This window comes from Arachis ipaensis, chromosome B2 (assembly GCF_059453495.1).
Source record: "Arachis ipaensis isolate K30076 ecotype BB chromosome B2, ASM5945349v1, whole genome shotgun sequence".
Taxonomy (NCBI): Eukaryota; Viridiplantae; Streptophyta; class Magnoliopsida; order Fabales; family Fabaceae; genus Arachis; species Arachis ipaensis.
In genome coordinates, this window is record NC_142437.1 from 9886361 (window position 1) to 9902840 (window position 16480).

General features: G+C 44.3%; 3 protein-coding genes across 3 annotated transcripts; 2 read left to right on the forward strand and 1 right to left on the reverse strand.

Moving 5' to 3' along the window:
* The first annotated feature begins 5948 nt into the window (after positions 1-5948).
* Positions 5949-8201, forward strand: LOC107626785 (uncharacterized). Its single transcript, XM_016329684.1, has 2 exons — positions 5949-6332; positions 7839-8201. The coding sequence occupies exons 1-2, from the start codon at positions 5949-5951 to the stop codon at positions 8199-8201; spliced, it is 747 nt and encodes a 248-aa protein (XP_016185170.1).
* Positions 8202-8843: 642 nt separating this feature from the next.
* Positions 8844-9563, forward strand: LOC107626786 (putative F-box protein At1g67623). Its single transcript, XM_016329686.1, has one exon. It carries the CDS (start codon positions 8844-8846, stop codon positions 9561-9563), a length of 720 nt encoding a protein of 239 aa, XP_016185172.1.
* A 5000-nt stretch (positions 9564-14563) lies between these two features.
* On the reverse strand, positions 14564-15295 carry LOC107626787 (putative F-box protein At1g67623). Its single transcript, XM_016329687.1, has one exon. It carries the CDS (start codon positions 15293-15295, stop codon positions 14564-14566), a length of 732 nt encoding a protein of 243 aa, XP_016185173.1.
* Positions 15296-16480: the final 1185 nt, after the last annotated feature.

Below are 16480 nucleotides of genomic sequence, written 5' to 3' on the forward strand. Positions count from 1 at the left end.
CTCCGAAACGCCACGAGCAACATCGGAAAGCCCAAATTCACCAGGATGTTTAGGAATTGCATGCTTGGCGACTACGGGGTCCGAACATTCCAGAGAAAGTGGTTTGAGATGGTTGAGAAATTTGGTGTCGCCGATAAAAGATGGGTACAGGACATGTACGAGAGAAGGCACAGTTGGGCCACAGCACACATACGGGGAAAGTTCTTTACCGGATTTCGAACAACGTCAAGGTGCGAGGGCTTGCATGCTGTGATATCACGGTATGTTAAGTCTCGATACAGCTACACTGAGTTTTTACGTCATTTCCATCGATGCTTGATGTTCGTGCGTGCAAAGGAGGTGGAGGCTGATTTCGAGTGTGCAAAGGGCGACCCTGTTATGACCACCAACCTGAAACAGCTGGAGCGGAGTGCAGCCGAGAACTACACTCGTGCAATATTCTATTTGTTTGTTCCCATTCTTGACAGGGCCTGTGCAATGAGGGTGGTTGACTCTGAAGACAACGGTTCCTATTTTATCCACACCGTCTCTCGATACGGCACTCCGGGGAAGGATTGGCGTGTTGTTGCAACATCTGATACGAGGGAGGTCCGATGCACGTGCATGAGAATGGAATGTTTCGGGGTCCTCTGCGAACATATAATTGCGGTGCTTGTTCTTAACAATGTTCATGAGATCCCGAGGTCCCTGATATTGCCGAGATGGACCAAGGATGCAAAACTTGTGGCGGTGCAGTCGATGGGCGTGATTTGGGATTCTGTACAACTGACGCAACACTGGTGCCTGATGGATTGGTACCAAAAAGTGTGCAAGATTGCATGTCACAGCACTGAAAAGTTCCAGTTTGCAAGAGACACTGCCATGCTGATGCTGAAGCACTTTGAGAACGAAGATGCAGGGGACACCAGTTTTCCACCCGAGGGGCCACCTACTGAAGGTGGAAGGGGCCCGGCGCAGAATCCACCCAGGCGCAATACAAAGGGTAACGGTGCTCATGGTGGAAAGAAAACCCAACGATGTCGTTTCTGCCGGGAGGTGGGACACAACAGGACGACGTGTCCGGAACGCCGCACAATGGAGTCATCCAGCGCAGTTGCAGATGACATGGATTCGATGGACACTGACATGGTGGGTTAGTCGCTTTATAAATGATCTAGTTAAGTTTTTTGCCCTGTTAAATGGTTCTAATCGTTTGTTTTTCACATTGGTGTCAGCTCTATGATAACCTATCCGGCGATCTGTATGCGACCGCCGAGATTCATTCGTTCCAATGCTTCGATAGTGACACGCAGGCTGGGTTTGCTAACAGCGACTTCGCTGGGACCAACACGTCCGGGCCTGTCATGTCTCTCGCCGATTGAGCAAAGGGGGCCTACAGTCATCACGACTGTGTGTTGCAACGGTAGGTTGGTCGAATCCTTTCACATTCTCCGGTAGGCTGTAGCCGTACACAGAATATTGTCTGCATTTCATCTGGGTACAGAACCGTCTATATGTCGTCGACGTTAAAATAAGTTTTTGCTATGTTGGCTTTCGTTGGTATGTGGTTGTGCTCTAGATAGAACAGGTTTTAATCGGGATTGAAGAAGTTGAGGTGTTAAGTTGTGTCATGCGAATAGCTGCAAATCCATTGTCAAACCTGATGTATTATTAATCGCTCGTTGTCGACCCTTTTGTTGAACTGGACATGTTAGTTAGGGGCATCTTTATAGCGATTCTATATGTAGTTGATATTTTGTATGTATGGTAAGTGAATATTTTGTATGTAACGTTTATGTGGATATTTTGGTTGTAACGTTCAGTGGATATTCAGATGGACGTCTCCTAAAAAAACTCCCTTCGTCCGCCTCTTTGCAGCAGACATTCGGAAGTAGTTACGTCTTGTACTACCTTGTGTGCTAGTTGGAAAATGCATGTGGTTCAATCGCGGTTTTGAAATTCTTTGTAAGGGAACATGGCTTCTGGATGTAATTTAAAACACACGCTTAAAACACCGGACGTGATGAATAAAATGCACTAAATGAAGCACGACAACAAATCTGAATCAATACTAAATGAAGCACGGCAAGAAATCTGAATCAATAAACAACCACTACTAATTCTCATTTTTAGGGTATTAACAAATCAGTGTGAAGTTTCAAAATTCAAACACACAAAACGTAGGTGAAGTGAATCGAATTACATTCAAGCTTCACATCATAAAATTACATTCAAACTTCACAGGCACTAATTGACATACATTTCTAATATTGGGAGATCAGTCTATTTGCAATGCTATGCACACATTAACAACAGAAACGATTATCGTGTTTATCATCTAAAGCATAAGTTAATGAGGGCAAGGTAGAATTGTATGCTTGGAAATATAATGTAGATTAAAGATACAGATGTATGGACATGCAGGTTGCATCATTGTATTTGACAAACTGAGGCAAGAAAACATCATGGACCGATCGAGTTACTTTGATTGGGTTGGGGGGCGGCGTCTGGAGGGGGGGTTTAGGATACAGGAGTTCTCAATATATATGCAGCCGGTAGTCCTGCGGTGCCAGCCGCTCGAAGACACACACATGGCCGTGTCTTAGTTGACATGCTGTTGCTAAGGCACACCAGCCCATTCCAAAACATCTGGTCGTCCTCCCGACATAGTGCGTATACTGAACGGTCCACGCGCCCCTCTCGTTGGTAATCGAAATTGGGCTATCCTCGTATACTCCCGGCAAAGGGGGGACATTCGGCTGGAAACGAGGACATATTTTTTATGGTGAGAGCAACAAAATATTTGAATAGAACAATAGCACCGGAAATAGTTGCCTTTAAAAATAACTGTCGAGAGACTTACGAGAAAACGGGTTGCCAGTCTGTGCACGATTGGACTAACAAAAAAGGGATTGGTCGATCTGAACCCATCGGCTATGTGCCTTGACTTGGGGGCCGTCGGGTAGCTTATACAAGTGGAGTCCGTCCCCGGCTTGGCATGGGCCAAGTAGTTGATTTCCATTGTATGACCGTTGAAGAACATGACATACATGGTGTTTTGAGCTTCGTGATAACGGAACAGCACCAGCCACTGATCCTTTAGGCCGTAGTGTTCCCGGACAGCGTCCCATCCTCCATGAAGCACGATCCTTCCATTAGGTTCCATATTCCAGGCCACGCGATGATGATGTCCTGTAGGTGTGGTTAGGGTCAGGGGTCGCGGTAGGGACCGGCCATAATCCCGCGAGAACCGTAGCGGGAGCATCTGTAGCAGACGGTGGAAAAAAAAAGGTTTACAATGTGTCACACATGGATGGATCGATGATTGCAGGTAGTAAAGGAATTGAAATTGGCGTCTATACCAGTGTATCAGGGTCGTTCACTGGGATTATCGCGAAGAACTGGACTGTATAGTTGCCATGTGCGGGGATTGCTGGAAGACTTCCGTTACGCAAGTTTCTAGTACAACGTAAAACAGCATAAAACAAACGACTTAGCCGAGTGCATACAGAAAACCCGCTAGAATAATCTTGTTACCTTCCATAGTTGATCTCGCAGTATCTTGCGTCATGGATGGCGACGTAGAAAAACTTTGGTTGGTGATACGAAAATAGCATTGTGTTATCGATTCGAAGATGGTAGTGTTCGTAAAAGGCTCGCCACCCTCCGGTGAAGACGATTCGATGCGGATGCTCCTCCTCGACAATCCAGTAGATGCTCCACGACTGACCATTTGTGGTGCTTATCTCGACGGGGTTGCTCATGTTCTCCCGGGCAGCGTTGGAGAAGGGCGCCGGCATTCTCTGCACGAGTAAGAAATCGATATTGATGTGGGCTTGCATGCGGGGCCTGGGGATAGAGTAGTAGAACAAAAACAACTGAAAACTTACAAATTGATTCTCCGTGTTGGGGATTATGAATCTGAAGAAGCGGCAATCAGCGATTGTCGGCATTGTCATACCTCGCCTGTGATTTCTTTGATGGTTTCCGGTTCTTTACTGGCGGGAGTTTTTGAGTCTCCAAAAATGGGTTCCCTTCTTCGAAAATTTTGCGTTTTTTTATTTTTTTTGGTACATGAGAAACATACGCGCGTTAAATAGGTGAAACAACACGCATAACGTACCGCGATACTTCATCGGGTTTTTTTTTTGCTGCTATTTGTTACCAGATCATACATATGGTTGCCATGACAATGACCGGTGCTGAGATCCTTGCCACATCCCCATCGTACTGGTGCCTTCCGCCGTGTGTCTCGGTAACTTAACTCTATCTACTGTTGGTACTCGAAATGAATCATTGCGCCATTAACGCTCATTAACAGTCGTTCGCGCTCTGATACTTATAGAACACGACTTATTTTATTCGTCAATGTTGTCTTTGTAGGATGATATTCTGAACGGGGAGACGACGGAGCTAATGCTCAATCGTTACATGGAGAAATGGATGAGGCCATCCCGATTCCTTGAATTTGTCTGTTGACGGAGTACCATTTGTTAATCGAAACCTAAACCACGAACAAGTGTCTTAAGTGGATTAACTATACATTTTTATTTTGTGCAGATTTATGTCCCCATGCAGGACGCCTTGGGCCATTGGTTTCTGATGCTCGTGTCTTTCAAAGACCGGGCAATTTACAACCTCGATTCATCGCCGAACCAGTTCGAGACGCCTTACCGGGAAGACCGGCTCTGGAAAACGGTTACCAGACAACTTTGATTTTCGTCTTTACTTTAATTTGGCATACCATGCAACCATTTTGATTGTAGTCTTTAATTTAATTTGGCATAGCATGGAACATGACGTGCATAATAGCCTTCTGACCCATGTTTCGCGGTTCGTGCAGGCAAGGGTCTTATACAATGTGACACAGGCAGTTTACGAGAAGCACTTAATGAACTTACCAAGCAACTTCAGAGATTTCCAGATAAAGAGCCCCGTAGGGATACCAAATTATGGGCAGAGGTACGTTATCACAAAGTGAAACATGCATGTATGAGAGTGAAGCATTTTTTTTTTCCGGAATACATACTGATGGTTACTGTCTATTCGTCCGACCAACATTTAGCATGAACTCCGGGATATGGGTCATTGGGTGGCTCAACATGGGGGAGAAATTCAACCCGATCATGGACGGGATTGTAAGTATGCTCAAATAAAAACGTAGATTACGACTATTATATCATAGGGACACATTAAATCCGATCGTTTACCGTTTGCAGTTACGGGAGAACGAGATCAGGGCGACAACTGCGGTGAACCTGACCAGCACACCATTCAACAAACTCAGGGATCGTGTATTGAGCAAGGCAGAGTTATGGCGGACGAAATCAAAGAAGAACACCTGAGTCGACCGCCTGGTACTGCGTAGGATACATGGTTCAGCCAGCTATGACGCCTATGTCCCCATGGCCAAGTTAGTATTAGGTTGCTTCCTTCTCTAGTTTTTTATTTGGGTTCACTGCGAGCATGCGTGCCAATTTAAGTTCATCATACTCGCAAATTAAGACTTTGTGTGTTTACGGCCTTTCCTTTCATGTTTGGTATTTCCTGCATGGATGTCTGTTGAAGTTTCCAAGACTAATCTTCGTTAATTATATATATACATATGAATGAATGCGATGACGATTAGTTAAAATATATTTTAATTAGATTTTATTTTAACCCTCCTAACCATCGAGTAAATCTGCACCGGCGCGTAACAACAAATCTAATAAATGCCCTCAATTAATAATGTTATTTCTGTTGACAACGCAAGGGCATAGAAGGTTTTTTTATTTTATTTTATTTTTTTTTGGAAAAACGATAATGGATTTCGCCAAGCAAAAGATGCGTCGATTAAGTCTGAGGGAACTAGATTCCAAAGGGCGATCCTCAACCATAAATATACTAGCATGCCTATTCTCAACACCACTGGATAACACCGTCTTAAGCATATACACTGCCAGTCTCTCGTCCAACGTGAAGTTACAATGGAGCGTTTGTCTACCGCCTTCGAACTACCCCGCGACGTTTGGTTAGCCATAGCCATTAAAGTCGTGACGAACTCCATTGTGGACCTGTGCAGGTTCCGTATGACGTGTTGCGTTGCGCGTGATGTAGGCGACGGGGATACTGTGCTCAGGATGGTTGCCATACCACCCCCGCATGAGATGAATTGGTTGTGGATACGGGACCCTGTAGGGCGAAGATTTTTTGAGAGGTGCATTGAGATTGGTCACCCGGAGCTTCTGTTTCGGGAGGCGCTGCGGGAGCTCTACATACGACGTAACCACGCCATCGGATGGGAAATGCTGCAGAATGCAGCAAGCAATGGGGTGGACGCTGCCAAGTACGTGACAAACCCCAATTTGACGGTTTGTTTTGCATTGAATTTAGAGTATTTTGATAACCTTTTGTCACATTTAGCCTAGGAATTAGCATGATTTTGTTATCTCTCCCATATTTGTGCTTAAGTGTAAAAACATGCTCTTTAAGCCTTATTTTGATGAATTCTAGTTCTTCTTTGATTCCATAAGATGCCTTGATGTGTTTGCTAGTAACTCCAGGACTGAAATAGGCTAGGCATGGATCAAAGGAAGCAAGGAAGGAAGCATACAAGTGGAGAGAAACATAAAAAGTCAAAGAAGCAAAGTCAGCCATGCACGCGCACGCGCACAAGGCGCTCGCGCGCACATCACAGAATTAGCCAGGGACGCGCACGCGTACCGTGTGCGCACGCGTACCGTGTGCGCACGCGTCGATGATGGCACATGACCTCATTAAATGCAACACGTGCCTGGCGATTTGAGAGGGTTTCTGAACCCATTTTTGGCGCCAAATTGCTAAGGGAAAGGAATAAAAGGATGAAGGATTAAGGGGAAGGCATCATGATCATTATTATCATCACTTTTGGACCAATAATCACTTTTAGTTTAGAGTTTTAGAGAGAGAAGCTCTCTCTTCTCTCTAGAATTAGGATTAGGAATTAGGGTTAGATTAGGATCTCATAGTTCTAGGTTTAATTCAAGTCTCCTTCTACTTCTACCTTCAATTGATGATTGATACACTTTGGTTCTTCTCTCTCTCCCTATTCTCTTGTTGTAATTTCTCTTATTTTGTTTCTAGATTTTGTAATCGAGATACTCTTGTTCTCTTTATTTCCTTTTAATAATGCAATTTGAGGTAATTCATGATAATTGTGATTTTCTTGGTTGTTGTTGTTGATCCTTTGTATTCAATTGTAGTTAGAATTCATTCTTGTTGTGATTGACTATACTTTTCTTTTGTGCCTTCCAAGTGTTTGATGAAATGCTTGGTTGGATTTTAGTATAGATTTTGCTCCTCTTGGCCTAGGTAGAGTAATTAGTGACACTTGAGTTATCTAATTCCTTTGTTGATTGATAATTGGAGAAATTGCTAATTGGTTTGGAGTGCACTAAAGCTAGTCTTTCCTTGGGAGTTGGCTAGGACTTGTGGCTCAAGTCAATTCATCCACTTGACTTTCCTTTAATTAGTAAGAGTTAACTAAGTGGTAGCAATGAACAATTCTCATCACAATTGAAAAGGATAACTAGGATAGGACTTCTAGTTCTCACACCTTTCCAAGAGACTTTTATAGTTTTTAGTTTATTTTCATTGCCATTTACTTTTCATGCTTCTTATCCAAAACCCCAAAATAACTCATAACCAATAACAAGACACTTTATTGTAATTCCTAGGGAGAACGACCCGAGGTCCAATACTTCGGTTTATAAATTTTAGGGGTTTGTACTAGTGACAAACAACTTTTTGTATGAAAGGATTAGTGATTGGTTTAGAAACTATACTTGCAACGAGATTTCATTTGTGAAATTCTAAACCGTCAAAAATCCAATCGTCAGTACGCACTTTCAATGGAGTTGCTCATCCGAATGGACGACTGCGAGGCCAAAAAAGAAGGTTTGGAACTATTTTGCACGCTCGAAGCGGGTGACTTACTCCCCGCATGTTACTCGAGTTGCTTCGTGGTCCTCATAATTTCTTGGCCGGATGAAGTCCATATGCCGAAAAGGGGAGAAGAACATACGGTCTGTGACTCGACCAGATGCATGACCCGAGGCCATATGGGTCTTCTCTATGACTACCGCCGGAGGGCGGCAGAGCGGGGCTCCGTCTACGGTGTCGGAGGCGCCGACCATATTCGGTACATTCGCTGTCGCGCCGACTACGAGGTGGAACGATACGTAGACATTCCTAGGGTTTAGGATTGTCATGCATATTAGGTTTAGTATTGACGTATAATATTTTGGCTTAGTATTGACGCATAATATTAGGTTTAGTATTGACATATTGTTTAATGAATGGTTTGTTTTTTATATATCCATGATGTAAGAATTTGACAGATTTATATTATCTACCCGATTACTCGTTTATAAATCCCTACGGATAACAGGCAAACTGTTCTTTGGTTAAACCGATACTTATTATGGGATATATTGACAGGGTACTACAAAACATATAGAGAAAAAAAATAAATTGGGAATCCCCAAGCGACAAAATGGACAAAACGAAAGTCATAAAGTTAATGACCGGAAAGTTTAAAAAAAAATCAACAAAAAGAACTCTGAATACAAGGGACGTGTTTGCTAAGGAAGCCGTGTGCGAGGCGATGGGAATGAAGCGGCAGGCTCCCTAATCGATGTGAGTGTGGCTGAGTTGGTGTAGAAGCACGGTACACAACCGATGGGATTCGATCGCAAACGGCACCGGGTGACTATAAAGACGGACAGTCGGACACCGTAAACAACAGCCTTTGCGATAACTGCTTGGAGCCTTTGTGTTGTCCACTGCTTACACATAACGGCCCATTCATCAATTGTCTCATGCATTCAATACAAGAAAAGGAGATGTATCGTCCGACAGGCCCCGCCAACCTCCCCCACGATGTTTGGACCTTAATTGCCGGGAGGACCGCAGCACAGTCCGTCAGGGACTTGTGCAGTCTCAGGATGTCGTGCACCGCTGCACGCAACACAAGGGAGGAGGATATCGTTTACCGATTCGCCTCGATTCCAATTTGGGACCAACGGTGGTGGAGTTTGAGTCCCATGCACCAGGTGGGAAGAAACTTCTTAGCGCGATGCAGGCAGAGCGGGAACCTGGAAGTTATGTTTCGGTCTGCTGTGTCTGACCTTTTCCTCGGCGGGAGTCGTCTTGCGGGGATGAAAACGATGCACGTTGTCGCAGCCCAGGGCCATTCGGTAGCACAGTACACGGTGTCGATGATACTGATGCTACGCGATGACTTCGAGTCAAAGAACAAGGGCTTACAAATATTTCGTGTGCTTGAGGCGGCTGGTGCCTTAACAATCTGCAAATTGGTGTTCCGCGGCGTTATCCAGGGGACGTGGACACACCTGCGTCGCCTGCCAATGCTAAACGCAGAGAATTTAGTCTGTTCTTCGCATGCATGTCCATGTCGTGGAAACATGGGTGCTATTTACCGCCATCAACGCTATGGTAGAGGGTGGGACGTAAACGACGGTAATGGAGGTGCTGCTCATATTCCGTGCGTGCATTGTCGGGCAGATTATGAGTTGATCCTGTTTGTCCACCTCTTTGACTAATAGGATAGGATTGTGTTCTCAATATTTTTTTGGTTATCCTATCTAATATATGTATTATGTAGTATGTAATGATTTTTGCCGCTGGATGACTCGTTTTATTTATGTGTTTTCTGTTTCGTATACAAAATTTTATTTATGGAAAATACAATTGTTTCCGTTACTGACCTCCCATTCGGTGACTCCCCATTGGCTAGCCAAGTAATCATTTTTTTAATAAACTCACCGCCAGTCCCGTCTGCCACGTTATTCATAGCAGTCTATAGCCCTTCAGCCCGTCGTGTCTAATCTAACGTCAAATTACGAAGATTTGCATTTATTGCAAATTCTGCGCAAGCGATGCAGCACACGATTCCCCAGGGTTTTTCTTCCCTTTCCTTATCGAGAAAACCACCAGGGGCATTATTATCTTCACTTTTCAAGGAATAGCAGACGTACATTAATTAACCACATTAAAATGTATTAATTTATTTATTCGTAACTTAAATTTTGATTTTGATTAATGTATATCAATGCACAAGTCCGTCACAAGTCATAACCATTCGTCAGTTCCTATTATACTTACCTTTATCTCTAACCTCTCTGCCGGGAGAAAAAATCATTGCTTGAAGGGCTTTCGTCGTCTAGCAGACCTCCCCGTCTTCATCCGAGAAAATGTTGCAGGAATCCCTCAACGACCACGCCATTAGTCCCGGCGACCTCGAGGAACCTCCGACCGCAGATCTGATCGACACCCTCCAACGGAGGATGAGGTTTTTAAGTGATAATCTTCAAAGTACACAAGACCAAGCAAGGACGGCGAGGATGGAGGCAATCACGGCGAAAGTCAGGGATCGTGTAAGGAAGCATGAACTGGATGAATGCCGCCGGTTAGAAAAGAAGTTGCGCACGGAGGTGGAACAACATCAAACCACCATTCGCGAACTCGAAGACAAAGCAAACGCGTTGAAAATGGAAGTTTCCGATCTTCGTCAAAGGGAACAGCAACAGATGGCACCGTGGCGTGAAATGGAAGGCAGGCTCGAGGCTGTGGAGATCAAGCTAGGGTTATTGGTCCGCCAATTGTATGGTCAAGCTCCGGCAACGGCACACGGCTCAAACTATCAGGAAACCGCCGGGCAGAATGGAGACGATGTCGGGGATATATGACCTACGGAATCTATTTGCAAATATTTATTTGCTTTGTTTCTTTAGCTGTTCTTTTGATGTTCTGTAACCCCTACGCGAAACTTGGTTTTCTTAATCACATCTAATTTCCGCAGCATTTGTGGTTACCCTTTTTTTTTCTATTTTCGGGTGAAGCTAATTAGTAATTCGTGAACAACAATGCGACGTAATTATGTTAATTTATTGGATCAAAATACCATTTTTTCAACCAGGAAATAGATTCTTAACAATTTGCCAGTTGCTAGTAATTGTTTTGGCGGATTGCATAACGCTAACCCCACAACAATTCATTCGGGGGCAGATTGACAAGCGTTGATAAACAACCACGTTCACTAAAATCTAAACATCCCTAGGAAAACCCTGACCTCGTAATCCGCCAGGCAGTGCACACACGAGACATGGGACACATCATTCACACAAGCCATGTTGCCGCGGGTAGTGCAAGTGGTGGACCGACAAGCCACGGCATCTCCCGGATCCGATGGCCTCTCGTTAACCCAGCGCTCCCAGAAAATGTCCGCGAAGAACTACCTACAGCTTTCGACGTCTCTGAAAGTACGGACAGACTCTAACATTTCAACACCCCTTTGCATTTCTTTTTCTTTCCCGTGATCACACAGTAGCAACATGGCATACAGGTAACCTGCTTCGACGCAGCCCTCCGTCCAGGCCCTAGAAAGCAGTTCCATCCCAATGCCACGGCCGGCAATCCAGAAATACTCCGTCAACCCCTGTCGGAGTATAGCATCCGCATTTCCTGCCTCAACGCAGCGATCGATGAACCTCCTCTCCGGCCGGTCAAGGTAAAATAAAAAGGACACTAACGGTATAACACGCATCGTCACGTGTTGGTACACAGCTTCGGAACTCGCTGCATCCAGAAAAACTTTGCAGCTCGCCTGCATGTTGAACAGATCATGAATCGAATTCGATGCAACCTTAGTGGCAATCTTCACCCATATATCGCGAGTAAGAAGATTCAGCGGACATTCATGCTCGACGCGCACGTTCCCTTCCTTTCTGTTTGTCTTGGAAGATCCAGCCATTTGCAAGGGCTCGACAGAGGCAGGAGGGTGGTTGTTGAAGGATAATCGGAAATTATTAACTTATCGCGATAATACCAATTTCCAAAACGTTAATATATATGTATATAAAAGTTAATTTATCTATAAATATATATGTATATAATATATTATACCTATTTTATATACTGACAATAATTAATTATTACGACTCAGCGCGTCAGTCGTTTCGTTGGCCAACGTTATGGATAATACCGGATAATTAATACATTTAATATATGTACTTATACCCATATTTATATATACGTATAAGAAGAAGTGTCTTTCTTGGGCTGCCAAACGGCGGTGGGCAGTCTCGTTTTCATGTTTGCCTCGATATTTGGAAATGGGAAATGGGAAACGTGAAAGACATTTTTGTTGTTTGCAATTTTAATGAAGCTCATCGATAATGGTTAAATATCGAGAAGCATCAGATGAAACAATTAAAAAACCGTGAAAGATCACCTTCGAATTAAAGGAAAAATTTTTTATTTCCATTTATTTGGATTCAATGTAACATGTTGATTGACAGAACAAATCTTTTTTCTTTCTATCTAAGTGGGACGCAGTACACCTACCTCTACCCCTGACTCTGGTATCCCTACACACCTGCTTCTGGATTACTTCGGCTTGAAGTACACGCTTAATCCTGAACGTGGGGTCCGCGTGACAGTACACCTCTACTTTTCCACTTCTGAGCATCCAGGCGAGGGAAAACCCCTAAACCAATTTACACCATCAACCTTTACCAAGTCAAACTAACTAAGATCTTCACGGGACCTCCAGCCATTTTGCAATCAACTTGGGCCAGGGATTATGGAAAATAACAAAACGACACATGGCAACTAAAGAAACGTTCTGTGCTATTATTATATCTTTAGAATTTTTTAAAAAATGGTTCAGTGCGTGGTACGTTTCTTTACCGATTGTTATAGAAAAGACAAGATAATTAATAAGCAGGGGAGGAACGAAATACTCATTTTACAACGCAAGAATTTAATGTTCACTATTCGAAATTCGTGTTATATTTATGTCAGCTTTAGTTGCCCACCTTAATTACTCGCTGAATAAATGTTATGTTTTCTTTCTTTTTTTATCCATCGAAGTAATTTAATTTAATGTTTTATTTTACTGAAAATAAAGCCCCATTATTGACATGTGGACACATTAGTTACGGGAAAAAAGATACCAAACAACTTTTTTCCTACATCATAATATAATATATAAATATAAATATACGTGGCTGTTATTGACAAACCCTAACCGTACTAAGTACCAACCATTCTTCACTTCTTCCATGTCGTAACTCCTCCTCTCAACTCTCTGTCCACCCTTCTCCGTTATTACTGCCATATGTCGTCCTCTTCCCCCAAGAAAATGTCGGAGGAACCCGTCACCGACCACGCCATTAGTCCAGACGACCTAGCGGATCTCTCGATCGACGCACTTATCGACATCATCCGCGTAGATGAAAAGTTCGCAGATTATGACCTCGTTGAAGCCGCACTGGTCAGGAGGGAGGAGAGGTTGAAGGCTGCACTCGTAACGACCGGCGCAGAACTGAGGCAGGCGAAGGTGGAGATGATGGCCGCCAAGTTCATTTTCGAGGCAAAGAAGGATGAACTGGATGAAGAGGTACAACAAAGGCAACGGCTTAAAAGGGATTTGAAAATAGAGCAGCGAAAAAATGATTTGCTCCTTCACCAGTTGGATGTCATAGAAAAGGAATTAAAGGCAGAAGTTGCCAAGCGCCGTGAACGGGAACAGGTGGAGGCTCTACCGTGGCGGGACCTGGAACGCAGGATCAACGTTTTGGAGGAAAAACATAACTTTTTGCTCCGTCGGGGTCGTCATCCAGCCGGTAAAAATGAAGACGGGGCCGGAGTAATTTGACCTGCTGCACATGCAAGATATCTGAATGTCATGTTCTCCGTCGAGGCCTGTATGATCCTTTTATTTCCTATGTTTGTTCTGTCGCCCATTTGATCTTCTGCAGTGGAACTTAAACCCTGATAATATAATTATGCATACTTTAATCTCTGTGTCCTTTTTTTATATCCTAGGAAACACTTCTTTTAAAATAGATTGCTTGGACGAACAAAAAATACGAAGCCATTTATCGAAACAAAATTCAAATTAGTTCTCTGTCGTGTTGTATAAAAAACCCTAAACATACATTTAGTGCAATTACATAGTAAAAAACTCTTTAAAACATTGAAGCAAATTTTGTTCATTAAAGGACTGTTATATTATGCGAATACAAACACGTGGTTCAAGTTGAGCATACCCGCATGATCATTGTTCAACCTCTGTACAGATTTTATACACCATCGTCAATTATCATCATTGCTCATAAAAAATTTATCCCGTACCCATTTTTTACATGACTCCTTTCGGTCACGGTGTCACTCCCTATTGCCTATCCAAGTTACCAGTTTTGCATAAATTCACTGTCGCCGTCTAAATACCTAGCCCCAGAAAAAAACCTTCCAATGGTGTAAAAGGTTGATTGACTAAACAGTCTTTTGTCCATTCAAACGTCAATTCAATTGTGCAAGGTCCAGATCATATCCCAGTCAAGAAGAAAGAATTATTCAGACTAAGTTATGGCCAAGATATGCATTAATTACGTCGTCTGTGTACTCCACATGATAATTGATCGAAAAGACTGTACTTTAGCATAAAAAAAATTTACAAAAATAAAATAAAATACACCATCAGTACGCATAGCAATTAGCATGATCGGCATCTCCATCGTGGGGTTTACAAAACTACTTAAACGCAATAAGTCCCCAAGCACTTCCGCACCTCGTACTCGGCCAGGCATTGCACACACGCCACACTGGACAAATCGCTCTCATCACCAATGGTCCCACGGGTACGGAAACTACCAGAACGGCATGACACGGGCTCTTTTGGGTCCGCCGGGGGTATATCGGACCACGGGCCGGCGAACATCTGCGTAAAGACCTCCCTGCACCTTTTGACTGCACCGGACTCACGAACCACGCAAAAAAATTCGAATCCACGGCGGATCTCATCATCTGTTTTGTCACCAAGCGACAGAAGCAGCATTGCAGAGATGTAGCAGGCCTCCACATCACCCAACTCTGCTGCCTCGGTCAGGGTCCGTATGCCACCTCTGCGATGGCCACACCAGAATAAATGAGACATCCTAACGCGGAGCATAGCGGCCGGATTCCGCGCTCTGGCGCATCGACGCAGAAAGGTCATTGCAGGCGTCCCAGAGTAGTCCAGGAAGCAAGCGATCGGCAACACCGACACCAAGGCATGCCTGTACACGGCATCGGAATTGCATGCAGATGCAAATAACCTGCAAGTCGCCTGCATGTTGAACAGATCCTCAATCGAATTCGATGCAACCATCAGGGCTATAATCGACCATATTTCGAGCGGAAGAAGATTCGCCAGACACTCGTGCTGAATGAATACGTCCAGTTTCGTTTTATCCTTTTGGGAACTTCCGGCCATTTGGAGGGACTTCATGGATGGATTATTGGAGATTACAAAAGGAGGATGGATGAATTTGTAGATGCCCTTGAGGCATTTTGCTTTTAATATACTGCCGTTGGGGTATAGCGGGAGGGGGGTTGCCCGTGGTTCAGTACCGCATACGTTTCCCTATATGTTTTCGTTTACCGATGCGTTCATATAGTATAATAATTATATTGATTAAAGAAGCATTTATCGTAATTAACTGGATTTCCATTTCCTAGGTGGGGCTAATATTCTCAAGAATGAAGGAATTTAAAGGAGCCTTAATATTGGTGAATAAGACAAATGTTATTTAGTTGTTCTTTGCTGGTGCAAGTACACCACTATTCGCCTAGTTGCTTTATTTGTTGACTCTTCCATTTCTTAGCCTCCAGGTGAGAGAAAAACCCATAAACTGTATATTCTACCATCAACCCTAACCACCTCTCCCTCTTAAGGGTGTACCAGATCTCCTCTAACAGTCTCATGGCAATGCGCACAGAAGGTATCTGGTACGTCGTCTTTAGAGGGAGGATACCCGGAATATACCCCGACAGCGAGACGGCAGCGGCTCAGGTGGATGGATTTCCACGGAACCTGCTTCTTCGTTACCGGTGTTACCAAGAGGCTGTGAACGCCTGGAACGACTACTTCCAGGTGAATGCATCGCCTGTTACGGAGATGGGCAGCGAGCTCCCGCCGTCGTCAGGGTTCACTCGACTCGTTCGCGGCGGACGGCACGATTCGACGGTGACGACGACTCCGCCTATTCCGGGTCTGGGCAGCGAGCTCCCGCCACCGTATGAGTGCAATCGATTCGTCGTTCAAGGTGAACGGCATGATACGACGGTGAGAAATAGTCCCGCGGTAGAACCAGGTGCATCGGGTAAGCGAAAAATGTGTTCTTGCGACACCCCACGTGTAGTCACCTGCGTCGGTATCAATACGTTGCTAACAAAGTTACATTACTTGCAGCCAGCCAATCGATTGAGGACATACAATGGGCTGTTGCGTCGATCGAGTACCGTATATCCCAGATGGAGAGAGAGAGACAGGAACTCAGGACTCAACTGGCAGAAATCATACGGCAGCTGGCCAACGTTTTGCTGGACAGGTGAAGTCCCGGGTCTTAGGGGTCAGTGCAACAACGGGATGGAGACACCGTAAACCGACCCCTCCCCTCCCCGGCAATGTATG

Bases quoted from the DNA above. Each gene is read 5' to 3' on its own strand.
- LOC107626785 (XM_016329684.1), top strand. From the start codon at position 5,949: ATGGAGCGTTTGTCTACCGCCTTCGAACTACCCCGCGACGTTTGGTTA. The intron at 6,333-7,838 runs GTTTGTTTTGCA...TCCAATCGTCAG, and splicing joins TGACAAACCCCAATTTGACG to TACGCACTTTCAATGGAGTT.
- LOC107626786 (XM_016329686.1), top strand. From the start codon at position 8,844: ATGTATCGTCCGACAGGCCCCGCCAACCTCCCCCACGATGTTTGGACC.
- LOC107626787 (XM_016329687.1), bottom strand. From the start codon at position 15,295: ATGAAGTCCCTCCAAATGGCCGGAAGTTCCCAAAAGGATAAAACGAAA.